The following is a 15,444-nucleotide window of genomic DNA, read 5'->3' as shown; positions in this document are numbered from 1 at the left end:
TCAGGTATTAATAAATGAATGGTATTAGTCATAGGTAACGGTAAAGAACACTTCATTGGAGAATAATTATTCTCGAGCCTGGGAAATGTAAAATATTTGAAACGTTTATTGTGAAAAGGCACTATTGTTGATCATGTGAATGTCAGCTACTACAGTCAAGTTCAAATTTATTGACACCCTTGATAAAGATGAGCAAAAAAGACACACAAAAAAAGAATACAAATACTGAGCTATATTCTGCAAAAAAAAAAAAAGCAAATTATATTATTTTATACTAATAGAATTGCCCAGAGAAAGAGATTTAATATTTTCTACTCAAAAAGATAGGGGTCAAAATTATTGCCCGTGTTTTCAATACCTCACAAGTATAAAGACACAGCCTTTTTCTCAAATGTTTTATGAGACTGAAGAACACTTTGGGAGGGATCTTAGGCCATTCCTCCAAAAATAATCTTTCCAGATTCTTGGTTTCCTTTGTCTGAGCTTAAGGACTTCCCTCTTCAATTTAAACCATGTATTCAATGGGGTTCAAGTTCAGAGACAGATGGCCATTACAAAATAATGATTTTGTGTTTAACTAACCACTTTTTTTGTGGATTTTGGGCCTCAGGACCAGCGTGAGCAAAATAACCACATAACAAAGATCCACCACCATATTTTACAGTGGATATGGGGTTCTCTTCCAGCATCTTTCTCACCGCTGGTGTGCATGGCCAAAGAGCTCTATTTTCATGTCATCTGACCATTGGTTCAAATCCAAGCACCGGTTTGAATCCAAGTGCCAAGTAGGGCTGTTAATGGTGACCGTATTACCACCACACCGATGGTTACGAGTCATGACTGCATTCAAATTCTACGAGACCGTTCAGTAACTAGGCTTCTCCAAGCTCTGATGCTGTTGATGGCAATTAGTAGCCTACCAAACTTGCTAACTGCCTGGTACTCCGCTCTCTATTGTCCCTCTAATCACTCAGACATTAATGCAAATATAATCGAAAATCAAATCAAACACTGAGTGCCCATGAGCTCATGTTGCGCAACATTTCAATAGGCTATGCAATTGCGTGAGAAAGTTGAGATTGCCTGTATTACAAAGAGGATCCCATCCACTTTCTATAGGCTAGGTCTGCTATATTTATTTCTCACCTTTTCTAATAGACCATTCCTTCGCGTCACACATTGCTTCGCTTTACAACAGGAGTATAGCCTACCTGGCTAGAATGTAATCTACTCCTGTTGACCAGAAGGGGGGTTTGAGGAGGCCCAAGCGAACAGTGGTGCAAGTCCACCATTTTGAGCACAGTTGCTCCGGCCCGCCATCGCTGACATTCAATGGAAGTGTATTGGTGCTTGCAAAGGACTCCTTGTCCTCCAAGTATCCGATGCTACGAAATCTCTACTGAGCCAACAACAGCTCTCCCTGACCCAGCACAATCCCAAACACTGCAGGATCTGATCACCACCGCCACCAACCAGACCTCAGATGGGGTGGCTTCCATACCCACCTCCCTCACTGCAGAGACACTCCTCCTGCAGTATGCCCAAGCAGTCAGCTTCCCTGAGGAGCTAAAACCTCTGAAAGCCGGTAAGGAAGTGGCTAAGGACAGCCGTCTTCTCTCACTTGCCCCAGAGTACGACCAAATACCCGGAATGATCAGAGTTGGAGGGAGGCTGCGCCAAGCATAAGTCTTGATGCTATCCATCCAATTATCCGAGACTCCAGACACCCTCTCACCAGCCTCCTCATAAAGAGTTACGAGAAGCTTCTCCACTGGGCCAGAGAGAGTATATGGGGAGATGAGGTGGAAGTACTAGATACTTGGAGGATGAGGAGCCCTCGCAAGCACCAATACGCCTGCACGGAATGTCAGAAATGGCGGCCGGAGCAACTGTGCCCAAAATTGGGGACTTGGCCCGTGCTCGCTTGGCCTCTTAGCTGACCATTTCTAGGCCCAATTCATTTGGGATTACTTACCAATCCTACAGCACAGAGGGAAATGGAGGAGGGAAATGGCCAGCCTGGACACTGGCTAAGTAGTAATGATAATGGACCCTCTACTCCCTTGAGCCTCCTGGGTGGTGGGCCATTTCACCAAGACCATGCCTGAGACCGATGGTCGTGTTCGATCAGGGGAGATCCAGGTAAAGAACCTGACGTATATCTGGCCATTTGCCCAGATAATTCCTCTCCCTGAGATGACAGAGGATGTGGAGGGGTGAACTTTATGAGGAGTGTGGAATTCAACAAGATCCCGAGGTGGCTGTGGAAAAGGCCAATGGAGTTGGTGGAATCGCCCTTTAATTCATGGCCGCTTGCGCAGCTGGGCAAGAGTTCTTTAATTAGGTCGGGTGGAAATGTCAGACAGATCTCAACTCATTAAAAGGAGGAAACGGCCACCGCCCCGACCTCGCTGCTTTCTCTCCCCCAACTCCTTCTAATCCAGACATTGTGTGTGTTGACAAATCAACATAACAGATTTGGTGGATTTATCTTTCATCTGAACCACCTGTTGCGCTCGGGAGAGCGGGCCATCAGATATTGTTTATAGTTATTATCGCGGAACGCAGATTGCCGAGCACGCGTCAAACCTATTGTGTTATACCAATGGACAATGATCACGGCCGTACAGATCATCACGGCACAATTAAACCATTGATATATGATCAAATGTAACGAAGTGATATGTACATAAGACATCTGGAAGTATGAAATGTAATTATTATTTGCAAAATTGATCATCCTGAGAGCAAATTGATTAAGATTATAGATTGAGTAATTGATCGATTTATTTGCATTATGATTATGATGAACGGTTACGATCCTAAATGACTCAATCATGCTTCATATTGAACTGAATTGCTGAACTAATTCATTATGTTAATAATGAGAATGATTGTTATTATGATTTGACTTTGATACATGTTGTTCTGTTTCCTTTGTTATGCAGCAAACAAAAAACTAACCATTAAATATACCACTTTGTGGTTAAAGTCATTTCTGCTTCAGTCTCCTCAATTCCTCTGTCATCTGACCCTTGACCACCTGTTCACCTTCACTATTGTCAGCCATCTTACCTGTCGGCTACACACACAGATTCCAATCATCTTTCAAACTTCTTCAATTTAAGCACATTAATCCACTTTACAACTGGTGTATAGCCTAACTGGCAGACATACAGTGCTGTGAAAAAGTATTTTCCTCCTTCCTCATTTCTTATTTTTCTGCACATTTGTCACACTTAAATGTTTCAGATCATCAGACAAATTTAAATATTACACAAAGATAACCCAAGTAAACAAAAAATGCAGTTTTTAAGTGATGATTTTATTTATTAAAGGGAAAAAAAGCTATCCGAACCTTAATGGCCCTAAAAAATAAGATATTTACATGCATTATATGCATAACATTCGCGTGAAGAAATATCCTAATAGTTTATCAACATTTTAAGATAAACATTCTGATCGGTTGCATCAGCCTAATTGCTTTTAAAATGTTGTTGTTTTTATGCGAGTGGTTGTATTAATTTGGGATCTATCGCATCCCACAACTGTCCCAGAGTATGTTTGGAATATTTATTTATTGCACAGAAGGACAAGTTGACCAATAAAATGTCAACTTTTGTACTATGGGGGATAGTAGATTGACAGAGGCCTTTGCTGTTCGTTAGTCCTATTCATATTGTTGGCTGAGAAAAAGTAGGAGAAATGTGGAGAGTTCTTCTAACAGCTTCAATATGAAACTCGGAATTCGATGAGGGACGCACGCAGCTGCTTCCCGGATGCATGTCTTCACTTGTAGCCTACTTCGGAACTGAGATTCCTGTGAGAGAGACCCGATCACCTGACAGGCATTTGCTAATAACAATTGAGATATCTGAGAGAGCCATGTGAGTGAGAAGCGCTTCGGAACACAGCAGCCAGGAGAAGTGAATTCTAATTATTATATTCAGCCCAAGGGCCCAGCGGCCACTTTGGTCGCAAAAGGCTCCGAATTCTAAGCAAATCTTGTCTGCTAAATTAACTAGTGTAGCCCACAGCCATATGGCATAGCCATAGCAGGGCCTAACATAAGAGAACACTATTCTGTCCTTCTGAAAAATACTACATTTTCTTCATATCATGTTTATTTAGACCAGTCTTAAATAAATAATGGGTTTATTGTGATAGTGTAGGCTATAGTAAACTTTTTAAATCGAATTTCGAAAGGTCTGCATCAATGGCTTGTAGGCTGTGCGTGGAAGCCAGGAGATACCAAATGTGTTTATATTAAATAGCAGTTATTTGCTTGACAATCACTGGCTGACAAAAACTAAAAAAAAAGACATGAAAATAGTTATTTGGCCACGCACACCAGTGGTGGGTTTGGCTTAGAAATCAAGGATCTGAAAATATTCTGTATGAAGAAATGGTCAAGGATCTCTCCCAATGTGTTCTCCAATCGCATAAAATATATTTTTTTTAAAGGCCCAGTGGTATTGAAAACAAGGTATTGGTATTGAAAACAGGGGAGCCAATAATTTTGTCCCCTATCTTTGAGAGAAAATCATTTTATAAGTACACATTTTTATTAAAATCTTACTCTGAGCAATTGTATTAGTATAAAATACACTTTGCAAAAGAAAGAAATTAAAATACAATATAGCTCAGTATTCGTATTATCGATTGTGTAGTTTTCTTTGCTCATCTTTATCAATGGTGCCAATAATTTTGGACCTGACTATATACAGTGCCTTGCAAAAGTATTCGGCCCCCTTGAACTTTGCGACCTTTTGCCACATTTCAGGCTTCAAACATAAAGATATAAAACTTTATTTTTTTGTGAAGAATCAACAACAAGTGGGACACAATCATGAAGTGGAACGACATTTATTGGATATTTCAAACTTTTTTAACAAATCAAAAACTGAAAAATTGGGCGTGCAAAATTATTCAGCCCCTTTACTTTCAGTGCAGCAAACTCTCTCCAGAAGTTCAGTGAGGATCTCTGAATGATCCAATGTTGACCTAAATGACTAATGATGATAAATACAATCCACCTGTGTGTAATCAAGTCTCCGTATAAATGCACCTGCACTGTGATAGTCTCAGAGGTCCGTCAAAAGCGCAGAGAGCATCATGAAGAACAAGGAACACACCAGGCAGGTCCGAGATACTGTTGTGAAGAAGTTTAAAGCCGGATTTGGATACAAAAAGATTTCCCAAGCTTTAAACATCCCAAGGAGCACTGTGCAAGCGATAATATTGAAATGGAAGGAGTATCAGACCACTGAAAATCTACCAAGACCTGCCCGTCCCTCTAAACTTTCAGCTCATACAAGGAGAAGACTGATTAGAGATGCAGCCAAGAGGCCCATGATCACTCTGGATGAAATGCAGAGATCTACAGCTGAGGTGGGAGACTCTGTCCATAGGACAACAATCAGTCGTATATTGCACAAATCTGGCCTTTATGGAAGAGTGGCAAGAAGAAAGCCATTTCTTAAAGATATCCATAAAAAGTGTAGTTTAAAGTTTGCCACAAGCCACCTGGGAGACACACCAAACATGTGGAAGAAGGTGCTCTGGTCAGATGAAACCAAAATTGAACTTTTTGGCAACAATGCAAAACGTTATGTTTGGCGTAAAAGCAACACAGCTCATCACCCTGAACACACCGTGCCCACTGTCAAACATGGTGGTGGCAGCATCATGGTTTGGGCCTGCTTTTCTTCAGCAGGGACAGGGAAGATGGTTAAAATTGATGGGAAGATGGATGGAGCCAAATACAGGACCATTCTGGAAGAAAACCTGATGGAGTCTGCAAAAGACCTGAGACTGGGATGGAGATTTGTCTTCCAACAAGACAATGATCCAAAACATAAAGCAAAATCTACAATGGAATGGTTAAAAAATAAACATATCCAGGTGTTAGAATGGCCAAGTCAAAGTCCAGACCTGAATCCAATCGAGAATCTGTGGAAAGAACTGAAAACTGCTGTTCACAAATGCTCTCCATCCAACCTCACTGAGCTTGAGCTGTTTTGCAAGGAGGAATGGGAAAAAATGTCAGTCTCTCGATGTGCAAAACTGATAGAGACATACCCCAAGCGACTTACAGCTGTAATCGCAGCAAAAGGTGGTGCTACAAAGTATTAACTTAAGGGGGCTGAATAATTTTGCACGCCCAATTTTTCAGTTTTTGATTTGTTAAAAAAGTTTGAAATATCCAATAAATGTCGTTCCACTTCATGATTGTGTCCCACTTGTTGTTGATTCTTCACAAAAAAATACAGTTTTATATCTTTATGTTTGAAGCCTGAAATGTGGCAAAAGGTCGCAAAGTTCAAGGGGGCCGAATACTTTCGCAAGGCACTGTATCAAACCAATGGATTAGTGATACAATAAGAGACGGTTGAAAAATTATCTAATCTGAGACAGTTTTAATCAAATCAATTATAACATGGATAGTTCCAGTCTTGCCTCACAATTGGTCAATGAGTATTCCAACCATTCATGTTCTTCATGACACAGTCTCAGTTGAATGAATAGAATTCACATGCCCCTGCTCCTCCTCTAGCTTAGCGGCTTACAGATTTATGGAGCAGTGCCAACATTCAGGAGGATATACAGCAAGTTATCTTTGCATGCATAATCACGTCAGTGAAGCTCAAGCGTGGCCATGCACATTTCTCCATGAGACCAGATACAAAGCTAAGACGCTGCTAGTGAGCAAATCCAATCAGACTCCTATCAGCCAAACTCCAAACCAACCCACTGATATTGCTGTGCCCATGGCCCCACAGGCTATTGTATTTTATGTGGATATTTAAACCTCGGCTGAGTTTCAGTTGGTAGAGGGGAAGGGAGGGAGAGAGTTAGGGTTAGTAGCTTTTGCTAGTCTGCCCTGGCTACAAAAGCAGGCCAATTGTGATCTTTTGCCAAATATTTGTCAAAGATCTGATCTGATTTGTCAAAAGACCAATAACTGGGCAAAATATCAGAATTGGGCTGCCTGTGAAAATGCAGCTATTGAACATAGTACATCTCAATAATGTTTGCAGCTCAATAGTGGCTGTAGTGGCATCCACAAAAAACAGGATAGACGAAAGCAGTGTGGTAGAAAAATAATGGATGAAGCTTAATCAATTCTTTGAAACAGACGTGCAGGGCTAGAACAAAAGCCTGCACACACAGTAGCTCTCCAGGATGTGAGTTGGAGACCATTGATGTAGAGAGAGACGAGGCAAGAAGGGAAGGAGGAAAGGAGGCTACCTCAGACTATTAATAGATGCAGGTGTATGACTCATCCAGCCCTGTAGACAGTAGAAGCTGCTTAGCCTACAAACTTTACACCACCCACACTCTCATCAGCAGAAAAGCATCCCTATCCTCCAGACAATTAATCTACTCCTCCCACACCACCATAATTAATGATCCACACTGTCACTTTCTTTCTCCCCAAACTGCCAGGTGTGTTATGCATGAATTAGTAATCTGATTTTTAACTGTATATCTCGGAGTCTCATAAATATATTAAAGTGCCTGGGTTGATTTATGTGCAAACCCCTAGTGTTAAAGTAACGAACTCCTGCGTTGTGGATGTAAAGAACCCTTTGTGTCTGTAAATATTCCGTTTGTACATATTGATATATCTTTGTATGATCTGCTAATAGGAGAACAATGGGGATCGTCTACAGCAGGGGTAGGCTGAATCACATCCGATAGGGCGGCGCATAATTGGCCCAGCATCGTCCGGGTTTGGCCGGGGTAGGCCGCCATTGTAAATAAGAATTTGTTCTTAACTGACTTGCCTAGTTAAATAAAAGGTTAAACTTTTTTTTTTAAAGATATTCACCTGGGGGTCCGCAGCCCGCTTAGGGGTCCACATAGGTACTGCAGGGAGGTCCAAAAATATTTAACACAAAATTATTTAAAATAAAAATAGTTTTATGTTTTTAGGAATATCGCTAGAAACAAAATATTTTTTGATTTCATAAACTACCTACTGTAGAAAATATGAGAATATCTTGCGGCAAGTGCTGCTTGTAACCTTTCTGGACTTTGACATAAAGATTTGCCAACACATGGCTAACCTTTGTTAAACCAGCTTAACAGCTGCTCTGAGCAAAAATGTGTTTGGAGTTACCTTCTAGCTAACAGTCTGTTAAAAATTACACTTCCTCTTGCTACTATAATGTAGAGAGGTCAAAATAATGAAAAACTATCTACCAAATCTATTAATTAATAAAAGTACAAAAAAAGATTACTTCTCCTTGCCAATATCATTCACACGAGGTTGGCTAATATATGATGGTGGTCCCTGGGTCACGGTTTGCCTGGGAAGGGGTCCCTGGGCAAGAAACAGTTGAAGGCCCCCAGACATGCAGCCACAGAGGGACGACTGGGATTCGTGGTCTTAAAAGCACCAATCAGACGAGCCACCTGTATAGAATCCCCCTGGTCCTAAAGGCCCATTAACTCCTGTGACTTGACAGACATGCCCTTTTCGCCACTTCCTCCGATCCCTAGATCTGCAGCTCTCCTCCTATGCCTCTGCCTCAATCTCTCCTTTCCTCCCTGATCGGTTTCTCCCCTATCAATCTCTCTCTCCCCCTCCCTCCCTTCTCCCTTCAAAATATTTGTCTCTCTCCCTCTCCCCACTGCTATCTCAAACAGCCCTAATTATCTCAATGTGGGGTTCACTGCATCATTAGACCACAGAAGGGGGGTGATCTTCATTCAATGATACAGTGCACACGTCTCTCCCACGTCTCCCACTTGGCTGCAACCTGGAAATAACTTCTCCTGAATAATATCATGAATTATGCCGGAGTTTCTTTCACTCAATCTTCATAAGCAACAGCACACCGATACTCCAAACCCCAGCGGATCCGTTTTAAGCTCTGCTCTGTCTTCTCTCTCTCATATAATAATGTAATGTGGCTCAGCGGAGGACTCCGAGGGCTCTGAAAATGGACACATGTTATTCCCCGTTTTAAACCATTCAGGCTCACCCTCTCCTTCATTAGATTTTCATCGCCTGCCTCCCTGTCATATATACAGTACCAGTCAAATGTTAGGACACACCTACTCATTCAAGGGTCATTCTTTATTTTTACTACATAGAAGAAATAACACATATGGAATCATGTAGTAACCAAAAAAAGCGTTAAACAAATCAAAATATATTTTATATTTTAAATTCTTCAAAGTAGCTACCCTTTGCCTCGATGACAGCTTTGCACACTCTTGACATTCTCTCAACCAGCTTCATGAGGTAGTCACCTGGAATGCATTTCAATTAACAGGTGTGCCTTGTTAATTTGTGGAATTTCTTTCCTCCTCCCAGTTGCCCACTGCACTGAGGCTAGGAAACACTGTCACCACCGATAAATCTACAATTATCGAGAATTTCAATAAGCATTTTTCTACGGATGGCCTTGCTTTCCACCTGGCTACCCCTACCCTGGTCAACAGCTCTGCACCCCCCACAGCAGCTTGCTCAAGCCTCCCCATTTCTCCAAATCCAGATAGCTGATGTTCTGAAAGAGCTGCAAAATCTGGACCCCTACAAATCAGCTGGGCTAGACAATCTGGACCCTCTCTTTCGAAAATATTCCGCCGAAATTGTTGCAAACCCGATTACTAGCCTGTTCAACCTCTCTTTCGTATTGTCTGAGATCCCCAAAGATTGGAAAGCTGCCGCGGTCATCCCCCTCTTCAAAGGGGGAGACATTCTAGACCCAAACTGTTACAGAATTATATCCATCCTACCCTGCCTTTCTAAGGTCTTAGAAAGCCAATTTAACAAACATTTAGAATCCCACCGTACCTTCTCCGCTATGCAATCTGGTTTCCGAGCTGGTCATGGGTGTACCTCAGCCATGCTCAATGCCTTAAACGATATCATAATCGCAATTGACCTGGCCAAGGCTTTCGACTCTGTCAATCACTGCATTCTTATCGGCAGACTCAACATACTTGGTTTCTCAAATGACTGCCTCGCCTGGTTCACCAACTTCTTCTCAGATAGAGTTCAGTGTGTCAAATCGAAGGGCCTGTTGTCCGGACCTCTGGCAGTCTTTATGGGGGTGCCACAGTGTTCAATTCTCGGGCCGACTCTTTTCTCTGTATACATCAATGATGTCGCTCTTGCGGCTGGTGATTCTCTGATCCACCTCTACACAGACGACACCATTTTGTATACTTCTGGCCCTTCTTTGAACATTGTGTTAACTAACCTCCAGATGAGCTTCAATGCCATACAATTCTTCCTTGGCCTCCAACTGCTCTTAAATGCAATTAAAACTAAATGCATGCTTTTCAACTGATCGCTGCCCGCACTTGCCCGCCCGCCCGAATAGCAACACTACTCTGGACAGTTCTGACTTAGAATATGTGGACAACTACAAATGCCTAGGTGTCTGGTTAGACTATAAACTCTCCTGTAGGTGATCAGGCTGCTGTGTCATCAGCAAACTTAATGATGGTGTCGTGCCTGGCCGTGCAGTCATGAGTGAACAGGGAGTACAGGAGGGGGCTGAGCACGCACCCCTGAGGGGCCCATGTGTTGAGGATCAGCGTGGCGGATGTGTTGTTACCTATCCTTTCCACCTGGGGGTGGCGCGTCAGGAAGTCCAGGATCCAGTCTGGTTAGACTGTAAACTCTCCTTCCAGACTCACATTAAGCATCTCCAATCCAAATGTTTTATCTAGAATCGGCTTCTTATTTCACAACAAAGCATCCTTCACTCATGCTGCCAAACATACCCTCGTAAAACTGACTATCCTACCGATCCTTGACTTCGGCGATGTCATTTACAAAATAGCATCCAAAACTCTACTCAGCAAATTGGATGCAGTCTATCACAGTGCCATCCGTTTCGTCACCAAAGCCCCATATACTACCCACCACTGTGACCTGTATGCTCTCGTTGGCTGGCCCTCGCTTCATATTCGTCGCCAAACCCACTGGCTCCAGGTCATCTATAAGTCCTTGCTAGGTAAAGCCCCGCATTAGCTCACTGGTCTCCATAGCAGCACCCACCCGTAGCACGTGCTCCAGAAGGTACAGTATATTTCACTGGTCATCCGCAAAGCCAGTTTCCCCTTTGGCCGCCTTTCCTTCCAGTTCTCTGCTGCCAATGACTGGAATGAATTGCAAAAATCAATGAAGCTGGAGACTCATATCTCCCCCTTAAGCATCAGCTATCAGAGCCACTTACAAATCATTGTACCTGTACATAGCCCATCTGTAAATAGCCCATCCAACTACCGCATCCCCATATTGTTACTTATTTATTTATATATATTTTTTATATACACACATATATACACAAACACATAATGTATTTGTTTTGCTCCTTTGCCCCCCAGTATCTCTACTTGCACATCATCTTCTGCACATCTATCACTCCAGTGTTAATTTGCGAAATTGTAATTATTTTGCCACTATGGCCCAATTATTGCCTTACCTCCCTAATCTTACCTCATTTGCACACACTGTATATAGTCTTTTCTATTGTGTTATTGACTGTATGTTTGTTTATTTCTTGTGATTGTTTATTCCATGTGTAACTGTGTTGTTGTTTGTCATACTGCTTTGCTTTATCTTGGCCTGGTGGCAGTTGTAAATGAGAACTTGTTCTCAACTGGCTTACCTGGTTAAATAAAGGTGAAATAAAATAAAAATGTATTAATGAATGCATTTGAGAGTTGTGTGACAAGGTAGGGGTGGTATACAGAAGATGGTCTTTTACCAAATAGGGCTGTGTCCATATTATGGCAAGAACAGCTCAAATAGGCAAAGAGAAATGACAGTCCATCATTACTTTGAGACATGAAGGTCAGTCAATCCGTAACATTTCAAGAACTTTGAAAGTTTCAAGTGCAGTTGCAAAAAACATCAAGCACTATGATGAAACTGGCTCTCAGGAGGACCGTCACAGGAAAGGAAGACCCAGACTTAGCTCTGCTGCAGAGGATAAGTTAATTAGAGTTCCAGTCCTCAGAAATTGCAGCCTAAATAAAAGTAACATACACATCCACTGCTCAGAGGTGACTGTGAAATCAGACCTTCATGGTTGAATTGCTTCCAATGAACCACTACTAAAGGACACCAACAATATAGACTTTCTTGGGTCAAGACACATGAGCAATGGACATTAGACCGTTGGAAATCTGTCCTTTGGTCTGATAAGTCCATGTCTTCGAGAGACGCAGAGTAGGTGAAAGGATGATCTACGCATGTGTGGTTCCCACCGTGAAGCATGGAGGAGGAGGTGTGATGGTGCTTTGCTGGTGACACCGTCAGTGATGTATTTAGAATTCAAGGTACACTTACCAGCATGGCTACCACAGCATTCTGCAACGATACGCCATCCCATCTGGTTTGCACTTAGTGGGACTATCATTTTTCAACAGGACAATGACCCAACACACCTCCAGGCTGTGTAAGGGCTATTTGACCAAAAGGAGAGTGATGGAGTGCTACATCAGATGACCTGGCCTCCACAATCACCCGACATCAACTCAATTGAGATGGTTTGGGAAGAGTTGGACTGCAGAGTGAAGGAAAAGTAGCCAACAAGTGCTCAGCATATGTGGGAACTCCTTCAAGAGTGTTGGAAAAGCATTCCAGGAGAAGCTGGTTGAGAGAATGCCAACAGTGTGCAAAGTGGTCGTCAAGGCTACTTTGAAGAATCTAAAATATATTGAAATTTGTTTAACACTTTTTTGGTTACAACGTGATTCCATATGTGCTATTTCATAGTTTTGATGTCTTCACTATTATTCTATAATGTAGAAATGGTAAAAATAAAGAAAAACCATTGAATGAGTAGGCATGTCCACACATTTGACAGGTACTGTATATTCCCTATTTTAAAAATAAAGGGCTTCGGTCATGTGCCGAGAAGATTCACAGCAGTCCCTCTTCAAAAGCCTTCACGGTCTTTCCTTCTTTTTTTCTTCCGCATTCTTTCTCTCAGCAGTCCCATACAGTCATACGTGTCATTTACATATCTTTGGTCATGTGTATTCTGAAGGTCTGTCAGATGAAACACTGAACTCACTGTCATGAGACCACAGAACTCAATTCCATGAGACGAGAAAGAAAAATACATAGTAGAAGAGAGAGAGAAGGCCACAAAATAGATAGTTTCTGAAACTACAAGAGGCGGATAAATCCATAGCCAGAGAGCCAGAACAGAGAAAAAGTGAGAAAGGGTGAGAGAAAGCACGCCCAGAGTCTCATGTGGAGAGGACTGAATATGGACATCATACACTTCCACTCAACCAGTGGTGTCAAACACAAGGCACAGAGAGATAATATGGAATCCCATCATGTTTCTCTTGAAACTAAACCGTTTACACATAATCACAATACTTTACAATCATCTAGAAAGACATGCAGACTATTAATTACCAAGAGGATAAGAGTGAGAGTTAACATGATCAACAGTGTTACCTAATACAGCGACTGACAACAGCATTAGCCGAGGCCCCCCAAGGACGATCACGGCTAATCCTGCAGCATTTACGGCCTTACTTCCACACAGTCACCCATTTACAGGGGATTAGAGCTCATTTAGACTACACATAAACACTACTTTAACCAGAAAGAGAGTGGACACTTAAAAAGCACTGCTAACACTGCTAAACGCTGATTACAATGTACAGCCAAAAGCGATAGTAATAATGTTATAAATAATAATAATAAAGGGATAGTTAAAATGAATAGCATTTACAAAGAGTTTTCCACTAGATTTTGAACTGTTTTACATTGTATGGAGACGTACCCGCTCGCGGTTCCACAGTGCGGTTGCCATTGGAGTCCATGAAGATGAACCTCCCTCCGGTGAAGTCTGTTCCGTAGTCAGAAAGGTAGAGCAGAGAGGTGTAGTCAAAGGATCCGTAGGTTACCTGTTATGTTGGTAAACACACAACAGGTTTTTAAATCTCTGCAGACAAACAATACACTCACTTGTTGGCAGTAATACCGAGTGGGATTCTTTTTTTGTTCATACCTATATGCCTTAATTTTCTCAGCACCAGATGACAATTTGGGAAGTTTTGTCTTATTCAAGTATTTTCATCAAACAACATGTCCCGAAAAGGAATAATGCCAGCAAGGGAGGTTTAAGGAGCTAAAAATCAATACATCTAATTGGGTGATGTTTGATTAGGCTATATGAAAGATTAACTGTTGCAAGTTGTCATGTCAAGTCTACAATAGTGCTTGTTTAGCCAGGGGGTTTGATAAATACGTTTTAAAACAATTATAATAATAAGAATAAATATATATCCTTTATGTATTAACTAGGTAAGTCAGTTAAGAACAAATTATTATTTACAATGACGGCCTACCAGGGAACAGTGGGTTAACTGCCTTGTTCAGGGGCAGAATGACTGATTTTTACCTTGCCAGCTCGGGATTCGATCCAGCAACCTTTTGGTTACTGTCCCAACGCTCTAACCACTAGGCTAACTGCCGCCCCGAAACACAAATAAAACATCTAAAACCCATCTAAATCAAACCAAATTACATCAGGGACATAACTAAAATGTTCTTCTTCAATTTGGGAACATACTCCCATAATAGTGTTTCAGTCCTCACTGGGTGAGCATGGCCATGGCAAGGTTATTTTGCACTGTTTTACATGGCAGTTTTTTCCCTTATATGCATTTAACAGTGGCACACTAGCGCTGCAAAACAATATATAAAAAAATATAAAACTTTATTCGGAGAGTTCATCTGTAGACTATCAACAAACCAGCTGTTGATAAGCAACTACTTGCTAAGGTTACGGTTAAGGTTAGGTTTAGAATATGGGTTAGGGTTAAGTTTAGGGTTAGGTTAAGGGTTAGGATAAGGGATAGGGCTAGCAGAAATGTTACTGGTAGTCTGTAGAGCATCTACAGATGGACTACCCAAATAAAGTTACCAAAGAATCCTAGGGGAAACTGCATTAGTTTCCCACGTCTTCATGCCAGACATTATGCCGATTTGTCCTGGGCAGTACAGAGAACAGACATGTTGCAGCAGAGGCCAATTGTGTATGAAACCATCTCAGCAGTATGATTGATGGGGTGGAAACCAGCCCCAGACACTTAAAACAATTTATATTTAAACGGAGGGCCTGGTTGGGCCAATTAATCCTGGTGGAGGGGGAAGGGGCAGGCTGGAGAGGACAGATGGGGGCGAGAGCTGGTGTTTTTGGATTACATTTTCCCAGCTGTCGAGGAACCGAGAGACAGAGGATAAGGTGACATTAATTTATATTGCGGAAGACTCAGAGGAGATATGATGAGCTTTTGGGGCACTGTAAAATAAATCATGATCAGAGATACCCAGAATATCTAATACGCGCACAGGCACAGGCAGAAGGCGAACCCACACACACACACACACACACACACACACACAATGGAGCATCAGCAAATGAACAATGCTCAAAGATACGA

At 41.9% G+C, this 15,444-nt stretch overlaps 1 protein-coding gene across 1 annotated transcript in view; it reads right to left on the bottom strand.

The window, feature by feature from the left end:
• The window catches only part of uts2r2 (urotensin-2 receptor 2), a 34,395-nt gene that overhangs the window by 4,034 nt on the left and 14,917 nt on the right, over positions 1 to 15,444 (bottom strand). The window contains exon 8 of the mRNA XM_021575643.2: positions 13,779 to 13,902. Within this exon, the coding sequence (XP_021431318.2) occupies positions 13,779 to 13,902 (124 nt within the window). The remainder of the gene's footprint in view (positions 1 to 13,778; positions 13,903 to 15,444) is intronic.

This window comes from Oncorhynchus mykiss, chromosome 20 (genome assembly GCF_013265735.2).
Source record: "Oncorhynchus mykiss isolate Arlee chromosome 20, USDA_OmykA_1.1, whole genome shotgun sequence".
In the NCBI taxonomy this organism is placed as follows: domain Eukaryota; kingdom Metazoa; phylum Chordata; class Actinopteri; order Salmoniformes; family Salmonidae; genus Oncorhynchus; species Oncorhynchus mykiss.
This window is presented reverse-complemented; position numbering and strand designations above follow the sequence as displayed.